The sequence below is a fragment of the Dermatophagoides pteronyssinus genome, unplaced genomic scaffold, assembly GCF_027571235.1.
Source record: "Dermatophagoides pteronyssinus isolate colony J.1.1.1.1 unplaced genomic scaffold, Derpt_VIB-CSIC_2022.12 sq0020, whole genome shotgun sequence".
NCBI lineage: Eukaryota > Metazoa > Arthropoda > Arachnida > Sarcoptiformes > Pyroglyphidae > Dermatophagoides > Dermatophagoides pteronyssinus.
In genome coordinates this window covers 349,184-366,471 of record NW_027461544.1, presented here as the reverse complement: position 1 = coordinate 366,471, position 17,288 = coordinate 349,184, and the positions used below count along the sequence as shown (strand labels likewise).

The window sequence follows — 17,288 nt, the reverse complement described above, 5'->3', positions numbered from 1 at the left end:
AAATAACGAACCGGAACTTTAGTGGGGAAGAAAAATGAAAATTTTGATTCATTTGACATTTGGAATTTTTTTTCAAAAAAAAAGTTTTAAAAAGAACGATCCACATTAATCATACACCCACCCACTACCACGGAGATAAACTTACCCGAAAATAGATTTAGCCAGAAAAACATCAAATATGTGTGACAAACACGGAGAGAGAGTTCAACAAGTTTGTTTTTGGCAACAAATCCTAAATACTCACTTTTAAGCTGACTATATCTTCATCTTTATCAAAAGAAATTTTTTCCCTGAAAATATTTTTTTTTTTGGGCCATGAAGTTTTTCCATTGACAATCGTAATCGTTGTATAGAGATCTGATCTTTGTTCGTTTTTTTTTCTTAATTTGAAGGGGAATGTATTCTTTTGCCACTTTTGTTGGTTGGTTTGATTTGGTTGTGTTCCCTTTTGGGAAACTGGTCTAACAAGAATTGATATTTATCGCGTTTGTTCATCGGTTTATTAACAAAAAAAAAAAAAAATGTTCGCCATGAATTTTGTTGCAATAATAATAATATTGTTGGTTCATTCACTCGTCAATCATACAGCATCAGCTTCTTGAATTGCTTTTCAAGATGTGTGAACGCTTTTTGTTGGAATGATAATGATTTAGAAAAGAAAAAACGAGAAGGATGTTTGCTTTCAATTTTTTTTTCATTTTTTTCATCCTTTGTTCATAATCACATTCGAATACAATCGATTCGAATATAACCGGATGAATGAATCAGACGAAACTATCGATAATATCGATTGTAATTCAAAAAAAATAAACTTAAAATTTTTTCCCTGAAACTTATCATTTAAATGTTCAAAAATTCGATCCTGATTAATTTTGATTGACGTCCATTCAAACAAACAAAAAAATATGGCTGTCATTTTGGAAATGTTAATCGTTTTTTTTGAAAGCAACAAAAACACAAAGGAAATGGGGAATCAAAAAAAAAATTTTGTCGATTCATTTTAATTCGATGATTTTTTGTTTGTTTGAGCTCAACATTGCAACCTTTTGCAAAAGGTTTGTACTTTGTTTCTGATCATCATTATTAAGCCTATTTAGATTGTTACATGAAAGGAGATTGTGAGAGAATTCTTGGTATCATCCTTAAAGACGATAACAAATGAAAGTGATTCTCGGAACCAAAAAAATCCTAATAATCCAAAGTTTTCAAATCAAATAATCGATTATTTTGGCGTCTCAAAATCTGGTGATGTGATAATAAACTGAGACTGCTCGACATTTTTCGTTCTGGTTATGTTCACTCTATATATATCTGTGGATTGTCGATGAATTTCATTCGGTGTGGTTTTTGTTCTTTTGAGATATCTAATTTTTTTTCTGACAAGGTCATTCAAAATTTTTGTCAGAAGCAACAATTGCCTATATTTGTTGGTTGGCACCAACCAACCATTTATAGATTAGTAAGAAATTTTGGGCGCCATTCCAATCCACTACCAGCAAAAAAAAAAAGCAACCAGTGTGTGTGTGTGTCACATTTCTGCTTCAACATTTGGTAATTTGAAGCTTCTTTTTCGCAGTTTTAGCTCAAATTTTAATCTAGAAAAAAATTGTTCAGGTTTTTCTGCATCATCATTTTTTTAAACTGCAGAACATTAATTTTGGCCAAAATCGACCATAACCAAAATTTGATAAAAATTTGTAGCGAATAATAATACCTGTTGCGCCCATTTTTTTTTTTTTTTTTTTGCAAACAAAACGAGATAATGGAAAACAAGATTGACATTATCCATGGATCTGCAGATTCTTTGTTTTGTTGTTTGTTTGGTTATATAGATCTTTTCGAAACGGATGATATTGGATATTGGATATTTATGACTTGGTTTTTGATGCTCGTGCGTGAACCCAAAAAAAAAAATTTTTGAAATTAAAAAATAACATTTCCAGAAACCCAATTTTTTTCCTTCTTTTTTTGTTTTGTTTTGATTGATAAGCGGAAATTAATACTCAACGGAATTCCAGAATGAAAGATTTTTTCAAGATTTTTTAGCCAACAAAAAAAATCAGCTGTTTAAGATTCTATTTCCACCTTGATATAATCACTAATGTGCCATATTTCAACACGACGACACGTGTTTTCACAATTTTTTAACAATTTTACAATTTTTACAAAATTTTTTCGTAATAATCGTAGCCAATTTATTTCCAATCATCCGGTAAACAAAATGTTTAAAGTATTGGCTGAAAGTATTATAACTGATCGTCCAACTGATCAAATTGTTATTGCAAATGAACAAATTATCAATGATCATACCAAAAAATTATTAAAAATTCCAAATTTTCTTGAACAAAAACAAGAAAATGGTATACTTATTCGTTCGGAAAGTGATAAATTTGATTATAAAATTTTACAACTTGAAAATGGTATTCGATTATTATTAATATCCGATCCAACATATCGACAATTACCACAACAACAACTATCTGGCAATGAAAATATCGATGATGAATCGGATAATGACAATGCTGACGATGATGATGATGATGAAATGGAAAAAATGTCAACCACATCGAATGAATCGATAATGACTCATGATAATATTAAAAAAGCTGCAATAGTTATCGGTGTTAAAGTTGGTTCCGTACAAGATCCAAAACCAGTTCAAGGTATGGCACATATGTTGGAACATCTTTTAACAATGGGTTCGGAAAAATATCCTGAGGAAAATACTATTGATGATTTTTTATCATCAAATGGTGGATTTCAAAATGCACATACTGATTTTGAACATACTATTTATGAAATTAGAGTTCATCCAAAACATCTATCACATGGTTAGTTGATTGGATTTTGAATTCTTTTCATTTCGTAATTGATTTTTTTTTTTTTTTTTGAAAATATTTTCAGCAATCGATTTGATTGGTAATGCTTTTATTAAACCATTATTACGACAAGAATCGATTGAAAAAGAAATCAAACCAATCGATACGGAATTTGTTCAAGCGAAAGATGATGATGATTTTCGTGTAGAAGTTTTGCTTGGACATTTAACTGATAATGATAATCATCCATTCAATAAATTTATGTGGGGTAATAAAAAATCATTGATTGATGATCCAAAATCGAACGGTATTGATGCACATGAAATGTTATTGAAATTTTATAGAAAATTTTATCGACCAGAAAATATTGTTGTTGTTGTTCAAGCACAAGAATCATTGGAAAATCTTCAAACATGGACAACATCATTATTTTCGAATGTGCCCGATAATACTGATGATAATAATAATGATGATACGATAAAAATTGAAAAATTTCAAGGAAAATTACCATTTCAATTTGGTCCAAATTCCCGATTTAATCGTTTATATCGTGTTGAATCAATCGATGATGGTACACGTTTGTTGATAAATTGGTGTTTACCACCAATCATTGATCAATATCTAACCAGTCCAAATGATTATTGGGCATCCATAATTGGTTACGAAGGAAAAGGAAGTCTAATTGCAACGTTACGGGAAAAAAATTTAGCTATCGAAATATTTACCGATAGTGAATATTTTTGTACTTCAAATAATCAATTTTTCATTATATTCAATATTGATTTACATCTAACGGAATTGGGTTCCGCTAATCTTGATCAAATTATTGAATATTTATTTGAATTTCTAACAATACTTCAACAAACCGGTGCACAAGAATATTATTATCAAGAAAAACAAGCAATATCATTATATTCATTTAATAAAAAATCTGAATATGATTCGGTATCGAATTCAATTGAATTGGCTAAAAATTTACTTTATTTACCATTGGAACATGTTTTTACTGGAACAACTTTATTCTATCATTATAACGATGAAATTATTAATAATTTTGGTCAACAATTAACAATCGATAAGGCAAATTTTATTATTTTGAATAGAAAACTTGAAGAAAATGTCGAAATAAACATTGAACCATGGATGAATATTCGTTATCAAAGTTTTGATATACCGGAAAAATGGATCGATAATGCTCGAAAATGTAATGGTCGATCCGAATATTTTTATTATCCAAAACAAAATCGATTTTTAGCTAAAAATTTTGATATTTTAGCCAATACATTACCGGTTGATTGTGCGGAAAGAAAACAAGGTGATTATCCGACCAAGATTATCGATGAAAATCGTATGTCAGTTTGGTATAAATGTGATTTTAATTATCGTCTACCAAACGCTTCGTTCAATATTCATATTCTTAGTCCATTCAATGAAAATTGTTTAGAAAATGTTGCCTACAATGTTGTACTACAAGAATATTTAACCATTGTTTTACAAGAAGATACATATGATGCATATGAAGCACGTTTAAAATGGCAATTAGCCAGAACATGTTATGGATTAACATTAGGTGCACGTGGTTTTAATGAAAAATTAGCCGAATTAGTATTGATTGTTATGGAACGTTTTTTAGCTATTGATTTTTCGGAAAATCTTTTATGTTCAATTAAAAATGATATTATTAAAGAATATCGTAATAAAAATCGTGAATCACAAACAATTTGTCAGGATATTTTTGCTTCGATCTTAATGGAAAGACATTTTACCTATGTAGATCTTATTGAAAAAATTCAAACAATAAATGTTGAAAATTTAAAAGAATATAATGAAAAATTTTTAACAAATATTTCATTTGAAATTCTTGTTCAAGGTTTGTTCAATGTTTAAATGAAATTTTTATGATTTTGAGAAAAAAACTTTTTTTATTTATTCAATAGGCAATATTAGTATAAAAGAAACAATCGATTTTATCAAACGACTCAAATCAATGTTTATCAATAATTCAAATTATAAACAAATTGATCCACCCTTAGAACGAATTAAACAACGTGTATTACAATTAAAATCCTCGGGTGATATTGAAAATCGTTTACGTTTATTAACATTTGCCGATACAACACGTATGTCACATTTAGAATTATATCAACAATTAGGAACATTTGATTTACGTACAAAATGTTATCAATCATTATTTTGTGAAATGATTAATGAACAATGTTTTCATATTCTTCGGTTAGTTTCTTTTTCTTTTTTTTGAATCGAATATTGATAACCTAAAATTTTTCTTTTTGATTTAGAACACGCGAAGGATTTGGCTACACTGTTGGATGTTGTAGCCAAAATATGTTCAATGTTCTTGGTTTCAGTATATTTGTTGCATTCGATTCGGATAATTTTGATTGTTCATCACTTTATAAACGTATCAAAAATTTTCTTGAAATTGATTGTCAAAAATATATTTATCAAACATTGGATGATGAGAAATTTCGAGAATTTGTTCAAGCTTTAATAACCGAAAAACTGGCACCATATCTGAATTTGGATGATGAAACAATGAAAAATTGGACCGAAATTGTTACATATGATTATTGTTTTGATCGTGCAAAAAAAGAAGCCACACAATTACAAATGGCTACATTACAAGATTTTCGCCAATGGTCGGATGAATTTATATTTTTACCATGGAATCAAAGAAAATTACTTAGTATTGAGGTAATAAAAAAAACTGATTTTATTCAACTTATATAACTAAATTTATTATTAATGTTATTATAATATAGGTTGTTGGAAATGGATGCAAAGCATTGGATGAATGTTTAACATTGGATGATAATAATAATCAGCCGGTTACTAGTGAATGTATTTGTAAAAATGATCAAACACAAATCATACGATTATTACAATCAAAATGCAAAGATGATAAATTCATTGTTAATATTGATAATTTTCGTAAAAGTTTACCATTCTATCCAATACAGCCATCGTTGAAAGATTTAATTTGATTGTATATGGAATTTTGAATTGAATAAAATGCATTTTAAAGTAAATGAATAAATAATTATTGATTATTAATGGAAATATGTTTATAAACTTCATGATAGGCATTACGAATTAATGCATGCGGAAAACATGATTCCAATAGATCCATTGTTAAAAATGGTGATTCTTGTACAATTAAATCCAATAGAATATAGACGGATTCACGATTTCGAATAGCTTCTTTATCACCAGTTTCCTGTCCTAATCGTAACAATGATGATGATGCTAATGCTAAAAATTCTTTAAGTCGATCTTCAATATCATTCATATCGGTTATGGTGAATAATGCAGCAGCAATTCCATTAATTGCTTTTGCTAAACAATGTATATTATTTGAATGTGCTTCCAATTCAGGTCGATAGATTGAATTTTCCATACGAGCTAATTTCGGTAAAGAAACAGCAATAAAAACCATCAATAAACATGCATATTGATATTTTTCTTCCGGTTTAATATCATTTTTTTGATTACGTAAAGCATTTACTAATGCTGGATCAACTTTACATTCAATACCGGCCGAACTGGCCATTTCATCAACAACTTTTATAACATTATTATTATCCATATGCATTGATTCAATCATTGAACTATTAGCTGAATGATGAAAATCTTTTATTGAACCAAGTAAAAATGGTATACGTTCTTCAAGAACATCATTCAATGCTTCTTGCAATAATGAACGGAAACACATCATTTCACCGATAATGGTCATTCGTTTAAGCACGGAATCAACATCAGTTAATTTTTTCACCAATTCACGCATCTGTTCAGGTTTATCATAATGTGATCGTAATTCAATCAATGTTTCAACATTTCTATTGACGATACGCTAAAAACAAAACAGAAATTTTATTTTAAAAAAATTCAAATTTTTTTCATCATATTCCTAACCTTTAGTTCGGTAACTTGACTGGCAATATGCCACATTATTTTCTCGGTCAAACTATCGATTCCATAAGAGCCAATCAATTCAACTAGAGCTCGTAGTTCTACACAAAAAAAAAGAAGATTAATGAAATGAAATTTAATTTTTTGAAAAAAAATTATCACCATTAATATCGGAATATTCTTCGGCTGAAAATGGCATCTGTGGATCAATAACCAATGATACAAATGCTTTTTGTCGTGGTGAATAGACAATATGATCAGTGGAAACTTTACGAAGTAAAACTTCCAGATACCAATTTGTATATAAAAATGTGATTGTTTTATCGCCATGTGAATCCTGTGTTTGTGTTTGTTGTAACATAATATTGTTGAACACACGAGTCATATCGATGTGAACTATATTTGTGAAACGTAAAACAGAAAAATTAAAAAAAGATTATGACAAAGTTAGACAAAAAAAAACAAAACAAACCATGACTTTCGATGCTTTGCAAAACATTCATATATGCTCGAACACTGATCAATAATTCGGATGGTTTGGCAATTTCTTTGGTTTGTTCATTATACATGGTCATATTGACCAATGATTTATTGAAACGATTTTCAAGATTTTGTGTCAAATATTCACGTGGTGAAAATGTATGATCCCAAACATAAATACTTGGTGTATGATTGATTGCATAACAAAGTTCAGTTAATGCCATATGTAATTTATCCATTGTTGTTAATTCTTCACGATTTCGACGATATGATTCAGCACCAGGTTTAATTACATACATATTGTTTGTATTCAAACCATTTGCAATTGATCTTGGATCAACGTTATTCGATTGTTGTCCATTTCCAGCAGCATTTCCTCCTCGTTGACCTTTTTGTTTAAGTTTTTTCTCTTCGGCAAACATTTTTGCATGTTTGGGCATTAACTGTATGAACAAAAAACAAAACAAACATGATTCAAAAGTCACAAGAATTCATTTTTAAAAAGAATAATTACCATATCGCTCATAATACAATGTTCATCACAAATTGTTGTGATTATATTTTTTGCTTCTTTTGACATTTCTTCCAAAAAAAGATTTACCAAATTGATTGATCGATCACCAATATGATAACGTTCTTCGGGACATAATTCATGAACACAATTTAAAAAATGGCTACATATTAATGGAAATGCAATTATGTAACGTGTTTGTGCAGGAAATTCTAAACACATTCGAAATTGATCTTCAAATGATCGATTACAAAAGCTAAAAACCCCAGCGAAAAAACAAAAGATTTTAATCAAACAAAAAGCAGAAATTTTTTTTTTGGTTGACTTACCAAAAAATAGATAGATCACTGGTTTCGGTTAACATTTGATCAAGATAATCAATCATTTTTGTATGATAAACAATTGTATTCATACATTGAGCAAGATTTGGATTTTCAATAATCAAAAATGGATAACGACTTATACTGGTATAAGTTTGTAAACGAAACCAATCTAAACGTAATGGACGAAAATCAAATATTTGACTTTCCAGTTGGCTTTCATTTAAATTTGAGATAGTAGCATGAATACTGTCCAATATAATACAATCATCTTCAGGTAATGTTGGACTATTTTTAAGTATTTCATTTAAAAGATGTGCATCATAATTATAAAGATATTGTATATGATAACGTTGTATAACTTGGCTATATTTCCTAACTAAACCACGCAATTCTTCAATATAGAATAAAAGTTCAGGTAATTGACGATCAATAAGATCTTCGGGTGAAACTTTTGATTTTCCTGATTGACGACTTGGTGGATTTTCATAATGTCGTAAAAGCCAATAAACTTCATCACGTGCAAATGAAAGTGCCATAAAAACAAACAATGTTTTCGGTCCAAGCAAACCAGGCTGATCGGATAAAAGTAAACTTAATTCTTTCAATGCTGCTCGAAGATATTTACGTCTTTCTCGATGAAAATGTGGCCTACATCAAAAACGATAATCAATTAATTGAAATCGATTTTGCAAATAAAACAAAAAACATTACCCTTTACTAATAACATGATTGAATGTATCTTTAACTTCGGAAATTCGTTTATTATAACCTTTATGTGTTTCAAAATATTGTTGAACAAATTGATGTGTATGTAATATTTCATCACGAAACAATACAATAACCCAACCATTTTTCAATGCACTCATAAACAATCTTTGTGTTTCTTGTTGATTCAAAAATTGATGTATCAAAAGAAATCCAACTGAAGGAGAGAGAAAAAATTCGTTAAGAATTGATCAAAAATCAAAAATCAATCACTTACAAATAATATAACGTTCCATAGCATCCATAGACATATAAAGTAATTGTGTTGTTGGAGTTAATGCTGGATTTAACATTTGTTCAGGTTTAGCCGTTAAACTAAATAAATGTTCATTTCGCCAATCAACAGCGGTAATATTTCGTGCAAGAAATTCTTCCGATAATGATATCAATGCTTGTTGCAATAATTTTGAATGTGGTACAAATTCTTCGGACAGTTTTTTGATTGGTTGTTCATAATCAATAATCATTTGTCCTAATCGGGGAAAATGTGAATCCGTATGACCATTAATCATATCGAATGCAATATTATAAAGTCCTAATACTGCTTTTCGATCTTCAACACGTGATAGTAATATCATTAATGATACATAAGTGACAATCAAATCGAGATATGCTTTTGTCAAGTCAAAATTACATCTCTGTGTAAAAATAACGGATTATCAAATTGAGTGAAAACAAAACAAAAAAAAATCTTACAATATCCAATGATACTTGACAAGCATCCATTGTTGTTAATAATTCACAAACATGATCTTTAAAATCCAACAGATCGACAAATGTTAAATAATATAATTGTAATGATTTAATTATATTTTCTTTGATTTGACTTAAAACGGCAAATTGGTTCTGAAAAATATTTTACGAATCGATTAGGATATGATTAAAAAAATTATGCTACAAATTGCTTACATTGTTTTTATAATCGGAAATGACGGGAAATTTTCTTACTGCATGTTTAATAATTGATTCCATTGATTTATCCAATAAAAAATGTGGTTTTAATTTTGGATCGCTACATGTCTATTATGTTTATGTGAAAAACAAAAAAAAATCATGTAAATTGATTTGAAACTTTCATTCGAATAATGATTACCTTTTTAATGTTATAGATTCGTGTAAGCATACCAATACCACGATCATTCAGAATTGTTAGCTTTTCGGCTAATTTCTGATGTGAAATTGTTGTTGATCTCATTTTGATCGGGAAATAATTTGATCCAACCAAAATCAAAATCAAAACATCAAATCAAAAATTAATTGAGAAAATGATCGCACCCAAAAAAATGGATATCCACTCTTTTCTGTCAATAAGAATGTCTATTTCGATCAGTGGAAACAATCCACAGTCGAAATGGATACCCAGTTGATATATTTTTTTTGTTTGTGGACACAGCCAAACACAAACAAGAATGCAAAACGCAAAATAATAAAAACCGCCAATCCACATGTGTCATTGAAATTTTTTTTTTTCGTTTTTTGAAATTAAAATTAAATAAATTCTTTATAATTTACTTTACTTAATTGATTTGATTTACAAACATGTTGCTACGTTATTGTTGTCCAAGACATAATCTTCTTCGTCAGATTTTATCATCGAATGATTATCTAATAATTCGTGATAATAATGAAATGTTTATCAACAACAACAACAACAAATGTTTATTATCAACAAAATTTTGTTCGATTGAAAATCATTTACCGAAAATTCCCCAAAAATTTAAAACATCGTTGCTGAATCGTGATTTAATAAGATATTTTTCCACTACAACCACCACCACTACTACCTCTGAATCTAACGAGCTTCATAATTTTCGATCAATCAGGTAAAAATTGCTTGAATTTGTAACAAGTATTGTTTCTAATTTTCATAATCTTCTTGTTTGGTTAGTGCACAAAATAAAAAAATGATTTCAAAATATCTTGGATTAAAATCATCATTTCTTAATGAAACCGATGCCTTGATTTCGAATGATTTTCATAAACTTTTATTTAATTTTTGTTCGTTGGATGAAAATGGTCACGACTTTCAATTATATCCATTATATTTTAATAATATTGATCAGAATTTTCTCAACAATGAACAATTACGAAATGGTGTCATCGTTGATGATCATGATGATAATCATGCTGAATTTTTATTCTATTCATTCGATAGATCTGATATGAAAAATTTTGATTATCTCAAATTAACCGATAACAAAATATTAATGATATTTGACGATATATTTGATGCATTAGCATTTTATCAACAAACAAAATTACCAACAATTGTGATACGTTTATTTAATGATAAAAATGTTCATTTCCAAAAATTTTGTCATAAATTAAATGAACATTATGAAAAAGTAAGTGTTATGCTCAAAGTTTTCATTACTGAAAATTTCTTCGTTTTTTGGTGTTCAGATAGTTTTATGGCCAAAAAATGGTAATAAATTTGAATCGACAATCAGGAAAAAATGTCTAGAAAATTTTGATCAAGAAAAAATCCATTTTATAAATTCAAAACAAACAGCAACACAATTATTATGTGAAGATTCACGAACAAAATTTGATTCATTGTTACAGGATTTAACACCGATTAAACATCCTTTTATATTGAATTTTCATGATTTAAAAGATGATGTTTATAATGAATTTAGTGATCCAACAATTAGCGGTGTACAATGGTCAAGATTTCCTAAACTAAATGAACATTTAAAAGGTCATCGTTCAGGTGAACTAACAATAATTACCGGACCAACTGGTTGTGGTAAAACAACATTTGTTTCCGAATATTCATTAGATCTTTGTATGCAAGGTGTACCAACATTATGGGGTAGTTTTGAAATTAAAAATATTCGTTTATTAAAAATGATGCTAACACAATATGCAAAGAAAAATTTTTCCTTTACAAATAAACAAGAATTCGATCTGGAAGCTGAAACATTCGCCAAACTGCCAATGTATTTTATGAAATTTCATGGTCAAACTGAAATTGATTTAATAATGCGTGCAGCTGAACATGCTGTACTTGCATTAAATATTAAACATATTGTTATTGATAATTTACAATTTATGTTGGGTAAGTTTTTTTCAGGTAAAAAAATTTCAGAAAATTTTTAAAAATTTTTTCTGCCCCCCTCAAAAAAACAGGAATGAATGTTGAATCAAATTATGATCGATTTTTGAAACAAGATTTTCTCATCAGTTCCCTACGACAATTTTCCACCGATTATGATTGTCATATAACATTGGTTGCACATCCACGTAAAGAAAAAGAAGAAATTTCAATGTCAAATAATTCATTATATGGTGGTATAAAAGCAAGCCAAGAAGCTGATAATGTTATGATTATAATGAATAAATTTAATGCCAGATATCGTTGTAATAAATATATTCAGATTACAAAAAATCGTTATCATGGTAGTTTGGGTATTGTACCATTATATTTTGATAAATCATCGTTATGTTTTTCATCTAATCGAACAATTGGACAATTGGAATCAACGACAATCACCAACAACAACAACAACAACAGTAATGATAATCAACAACAGACAATCTTTGATAATAATGATAATAAATCGGATTTTGTATCCGATATTTATCGAATGCGTTATCAAATTGAAAATTGAAATTTGCATAATTTTTTTTTGTTGTATAGAATATTAAAAACGAATATATTTTTGATGTGAAAATAAAATTATAAGGACCATTATTTTAATCCTTTCTTCTTTTTTTTGTTTGAAAAACAAGAAAACAGAAAAAAAATGTTTTGAATTACAATTTTGTATTGATTAAATTTTTTAAAAATTCTTTAACTCGACTAGCTACAGGTGGTAATGGTGGTCTTGGATAATTTGTTTTTATCGAATGATCAGGTATTGATGATGATATAGTATCACGTAACATCATCATTGGTAATATCATTGATGATGGTAATGTTATTGGTTGTTTATCCGATTTTATTGTTTTAATTGGTCCAGGTAAATAAATTGGTTCAATTTCACTGGCCGAACCGGTTAAATATTTATTATTATTATTATCATAATAATTTGTTCCATAATCTGCCATCATTGAATCCTGTTGTTGATGATGATGATGATTCGAATGTTTCAATAAATTCGAATTCGAATTTAATCGATTTTGTTGTCGTTCATCACCATTATTCGATTCTATCGATTGTATTCCATTTGTATCATGATAATAATTTGTCGGTAAATTATTTCGATGTGATAATAATGATTCATCTGGATGATCTTTTAATCCCGATGAATAATTGGTAAAATCTTTCGATTGAGATTGTTGTTGTTGTTGTTGGCGATGATATTGTTGTTTTGTTGATGTTGTTGGTGTTGATGAGAATAATTCGCCAAAAGAATTTTGATCATCATCAAATGAATCGAAAATTTTTTTAAAATAATTCATTTTTTCTTCAGACATTTTTGATTTGGATTTTTCCGTTTGTTGGTGATGATCATTCGAAGTTTGTCCATCATCAATTGAAGATTGATCATTTGTATCGAAACCAACATTTGATGTTTTTGTACCACCAACATTAACATTATGATGATCATCATCCATCCATGATGAATCACCAATTTTCATCGATGATGATGTTTGTTGATGATTTGGATTTAAATTATTATCAACATAACGATTTTTACCATCATTCGATACATAATTCAATGTAACATGATTATTGTTTGGTCTTCGATTCAATGATGATGATGATGATGGTTTTTTCAACAATTTTTGTTGTTGTTGATGATGACCATGATGATCATGATAATGACCATAATCCATATAATTTTGTTGTTGTTGTGTTGGCATTATATTCAACGGTATCATTGTCATTGCATTGTTATTCATATCACCAATTGTACTATCATCATAAAATGTTGATAAATTTGGCATATATTTTGTCATCGATGTTTGTTGTTGTTGATCAAAATTATCTAATAATTTTATTGGATCATAATTTAAATATGGATATTGATTATTCATCATTTGATTTTTACTCGACGACGATGATGATGAAGATGTTGGTTTATCTGTTTTGATTTTTTCCGTTGAATTATTATTATCCGAAAGAACTTTAATAATATTTGATGAACTTGGTAATAAATTACTAATAACATCCGGTACCTGAATGGTTAATGGACGACCAAATAAACGATTCATTAAACCAATTGAAACAGCTTTACGTCTTTCAGCTGTTGATATTGTTAATGATGATGGCCGATTTAGTAATTTATTATTGATGTTTGTTGTTTGTAACAAATGTTGTTGTTGTTGTTTTTGAGCAAATAATTGTTGCTGAGATGATGATGATAATAATAATAATAATATGAATATTTTTATTAAAATTTCAAATAAATTGATCATTTTGTTGTTGTTGTTGTTGTTCATATTTTCGATTTTTTTTTTCTTTCGGTTAGCTTTTTCTTTTTCAGATGTTTCAAAATAAAGTTAACAACAACCAAAACCAAACAAAATAAAAATAACTACAGACGAGACCCGTTTGAACGGATTGAAAAATATCGAATGAATGAACCAAAAATCGTCAACGATGGACGATGACAATTTTCCAAAAAAACAAAATAATTAGAATAAACGCATGAATGAAAAATGTACAAAAAAACAAAACAAAAAATCCGAACAAACTTTTTTTTTTCGTTGGGTTTCCGTTTCGTAATCAATATCCCAGGCAAAGATATCCAGTTTCTCTCTCCAACAACAACAACAACAACCCAAAAAATCCTTAGATTAAAAAATTCATTTTTTTCGGGATTATCGATTTGCTGTTGTTTTCGAGAGATTATTTTTAAACAAAAAAAAAATTAATTATGTTTATTATGTGTGTGTTTGGCCATCCAAAAACAAAAAAAAAAACAGTAGCCAACAGTAGTAAACAGTAACTGTTTTTTTCAATAACTTTTCCTTTCAATTATTTTTCTGTTTTCTTTTTCGGACATAGCCGATTAAATGCCGAAAATCTTTGTTTTTGGTTCGTTCTGGTCATCATCATCATCATTTTCAGATTTTTCTCACACTACCACCATTTCGACCGAAAAAAAACTTTTTTTTCCTCATTTTTTTCTCGATGATAATTAGCATTTTCTCAACTCGGGTGCCAACCGATCAACAGCTAAACTTACTTTATTCGGGTGCAATAAAATTTTCAACCAAAAAAAAACGAAGAAAAACACCGTTCTTGTTTATCGTTTCGTAAATAATTATCCAACAACAACAAAAAAATGATAACAATCTTTCTATATTTGTTTGCAATGATGATGATTTTAGTTTAAAAATTTTTTTTATTGATCTATGTTAATGATGATAATTGAGCTTTTGATAATAATTTTTCCTTCGTTCATATATTTCTAGAATTTGTTCATTATCTTGTTAACGGAATATATCTTTTTTATCAAAAAAAAAAAATGATCTTTCTTTCCAGGCGCTTGACGAAGTGGTACTCTTATTATCGATCCAATAGGCCAATGTTGTTTTGCTTTGGAAAAGAAAATTTTAAAATTTTAAAATTTTTCAAAAGAAAAAATAAATCTCCATGACTACCAAACATACCTCTCTCTCTTTCATGGACTTTTTTTGTTTCTTCGTTTGTTTGTTTGTTTTTCTCATAAATATCATTATCAAGATATGACCCAATAAACAATTTGTTTGGGGAAATAATAAGGGAAAAAAATTTTTCGATCAATAAAATTATCGTTGAAGTGGATGAAAAGTGTTTTCATTTTTTTTACTTTCGCTTGGTGATTTATGACAATCGGATTGTTTTTTCGGATTTCTTTGATATCATCATCATCACTGACGAACAAAAAATTGGCCATTTTGGAAGGTAAGCTTCAGTAGCCAAAAAAGAAGGATTTTTCGTTTTTGCTACCAAAAAAAAACGTTAATTATACACGCATAAGTGATTCGGCATCGTTATTATCACCCAAAGAAAAATAATGAAAATAAGTGAACAACAAACAAACAAACAATCATCGTCATTAGTCATTTCTCTTTCTATAAATATGAAATTCTTCTGAAAATTTTCGGTGTTTGGGTTTTATTTTTGGATTAACGACGACGACGATAACGATAATAATAATAAACACCGGGAGTGAAAAAAAAATCGTTTTTGGATATTCGTTTTTTTCAACAGTAATTCACCATTCAACATCATAATCAAGTTAATCTTTGTCAATATCAATTTTAAATCTTTGAAAGTGAAAATATCAAAAATGAGGCCTTGGATTTTGGTCATTATTGTTGCATTTATTGCCTATCTATTTTTTATCAAATTAAATCGATGGAAACCTGGTGTTGGAATGAAATTTCGTAAAAATAATAGTCCAAATATTAGTTGAATAAATTCTGTTCAAAAAAAAACAAACGAAAGAAAATCATGACCAATATTAAACAATGGAAAAGTTCATCATCAAAACAAAACACAAACCTCCAAAAAGACCCATACAAACATTTTACACTAAACACAATTCAATCAAATGTTTTTAGTTGAATAAAAAGTTGTTATTGTTTTTGTCAAAAAAAATTCAAATATCTTTTTTATTATCAATATTTAATGAAATATTTGATAATTTTTTCAAACGTAAATATTTACGTACATGTTTCATACCTGAAACACGAACAAATGAATTCAATAGGCCATAATCTTGTGGATTATCATTTGTAGAAACATTATTCATCATCATTGATGATGATGATGAATCATTAATAAATGGTTGAATCTGAATACGTTGATTTGATCTTTGCCAACAACGAAATTCATCCAGAATTTTCCAACCGAACCATATTAACGATACAATTATAATTGAAATTCGAATATTCGGTATAAAACGAGCAAGTAATGAACGCCAAAATTTTCGCCGATTGGTTGTTGAAATAGTTTCCGATTGTTGTTGTTGATGTTGTGTATTTAGACGACAATCATCATCATAATCATAATCATTCGAATTATTGAAACAAACAATCATAATGATACCGATTAATGAAATGAAGATAACATTTTGTAATCGTGTTGATAATTCAATAAATGACCAAATATATTTACTATTGTTTGCATGCTAAAACAATGATTATGATATTAAGATTAATGATTTCCAAATTATCATCATCAAAAAAAGTTACCGTTATTTTTTGATATCGAATCCATTCCAGAAAACTTCGATTATATAATTGAATTTGAAATTCATAACGACAAATATCACATTTTTTTTGTTTGGTTATTTCTAACCATTGTTCAAAACATTTTTGATGTACATATGCAAATGGTCCTAAACATTTACAAGCGTTTATAAATTTATCCGAATCCATACCACCACAACGACAAATACGACATAAACGTTTACGAAATATACGTTCTAAATCATTTTGATCGATTTGTTGTTGTTGTTGTTGTTGATTATTCAATAATGTTGATGATTTGCTTGCCATTTTTACAAAAAAAAACTGATC

The 17,288-nt window shown here is 28.3% G+C and overlaps 5 protein-coding genes across 6 annotated transcripts; 2 read left to right on the top strand and 3 right to left on the bottom strand.

The window, feature by feature from the left end:
* The first annotated feature begins 2,093 nt into the window (after positions 1 to 2,093).
* Positions 2,094 to 5,891, top strand: LOC113790980 (uncharacterized). Its single transcript, XM_027340692.2, has 5 exons — positions 2,094 to 2,831; positions 2,905 to 4,689; positions 4,757 to 5,051; positions 5,117 to 5,531; positions 5,600 to 5,891. The coding sequence occupies exons 1-5, from the start codon at positions 2,102 to 2,104 to the stop codon at positions 5,819 to 5,821; spliced, it is 3,447 nt and encodes a 1,148-aa protein (XP_027196493.2). The 5' UTR covers positions 2,094 to 2,101; the 3' UTR covers positions 5,822 to 5,891.
* Hem (Nck associated protein 1 Hem) lies at positions 5,527 to 10,149 on the bottom strand. The gene is made up of 11 exons (XM_027340691.2): positions 9,919 to 10,149; positions 9,735 to 9,845; positions 9,522 to 9,671; positions 9,043 to 9,463; positions 8,772 to 8,982; positions 8,067 to 8,708; positions 7,741 to 7,993; positions 7,219 to 7,669; positions 6,909 to 7,142; positions 6,750 to 6,847; positions 5,527 to 6,687 (listed from the first exon to the last, which is right to left on the bottom strand). The coding sequence occupies exons 1-11, from the start codon at positions 10,018 to 10,020 to the stop codon at positions 5,878 to 5,880; spliced, it is 3,483 nt and encodes a 1,160-aa protein (XP_027196492.2). The 5' UTR covers positions 10,021 to 10,149; the 3' UTR covers positions 5,527 to 5,877.
* Positions 10,150 to 10,196: 47 nt separating this feature from the next.
* On the top strand, positions 10,197 to 12,470 carry mtDNA-helicase (mitochondrial DNA helicase). The gene is made up of 4 exons (XM_027340693.2): positions 10,197 to 10,648; positions 10,714 to 11,170; positions 11,229 to 11,886; positions 11,958 to 12,470. Exons 1-4 carry the CDS (start codon positions 10,365 to 10,367, stop codon positions 12,437 to 12,439), a joined length of 1,881 nt encoding a protein of 626 aa, XP_027196494.1. The 5' UTR covers positions 10,197 to 10,364; the 3' UTR covers positions 12,440 to 12,470.
* A 17-nt stretch (positions 12,471 to 12,487) lies between these two features.
* On the bottom strand, positions 12,488 to 14,241 carry LOC113790982 (uncharacterized). The gene has a single exon (XM_027340694.2). It carries the CDS (start codon positions 14,214 to 14,216, stop codon positions 12,585 to 12,587), a length of 1,632 nt encoding a protein of 543 aa, XP_027196495.2. The 5' UTR covers positions 14,217 to 14,241; the 3' UTR covers positions 12,488 to 12,584.
* A 174-nt stretch (positions 14,242 to 14,415) lies between these two features.
* Positions 14,416 to 17,271, bottom strand: LOC113790933 (uncharacterized). 2 transcript variants are annotated; one of them, XR_012846796.1, is made up of 5 exons: positions 16,962 to 17,271; positions 16,450 to 16,897; positions 16,270 to 16,299; positions 15,393 to 16,187; positions 14,416 to 15,318 (listed from the first exon to the last, which is right to left on the bottom strand). XR_012846796.1 is itself a non-coding variant. In XM_027340637.2 (2 exons), exons 1-2 carry the CDS (start codon positions 17,265 to 17,267, stop codon positions 16,367 to 16,369), a joined length of 837 nt encoding a protein of 278 aa, XP_027196438.2. In that variant the 5' UTR covers positions 17,268 to 17,271; the 3' UTR covers positions 16,341 to 16,366. The 2 variants fall into 2 exon arrangements, 1 of the variants encoding a protein (XP_027196438.2); XM_027340637.2 differs by lacking the exons at positions 14,416 to 15,318; positions 15,393 to 16,187; positions 16,270 to 16,299 and having other exon boundaries at positions 16,341 to 16,897.
* Between the last annotated feature and the right edge of the window lie 17 nt (positions 17,272 to 17,288).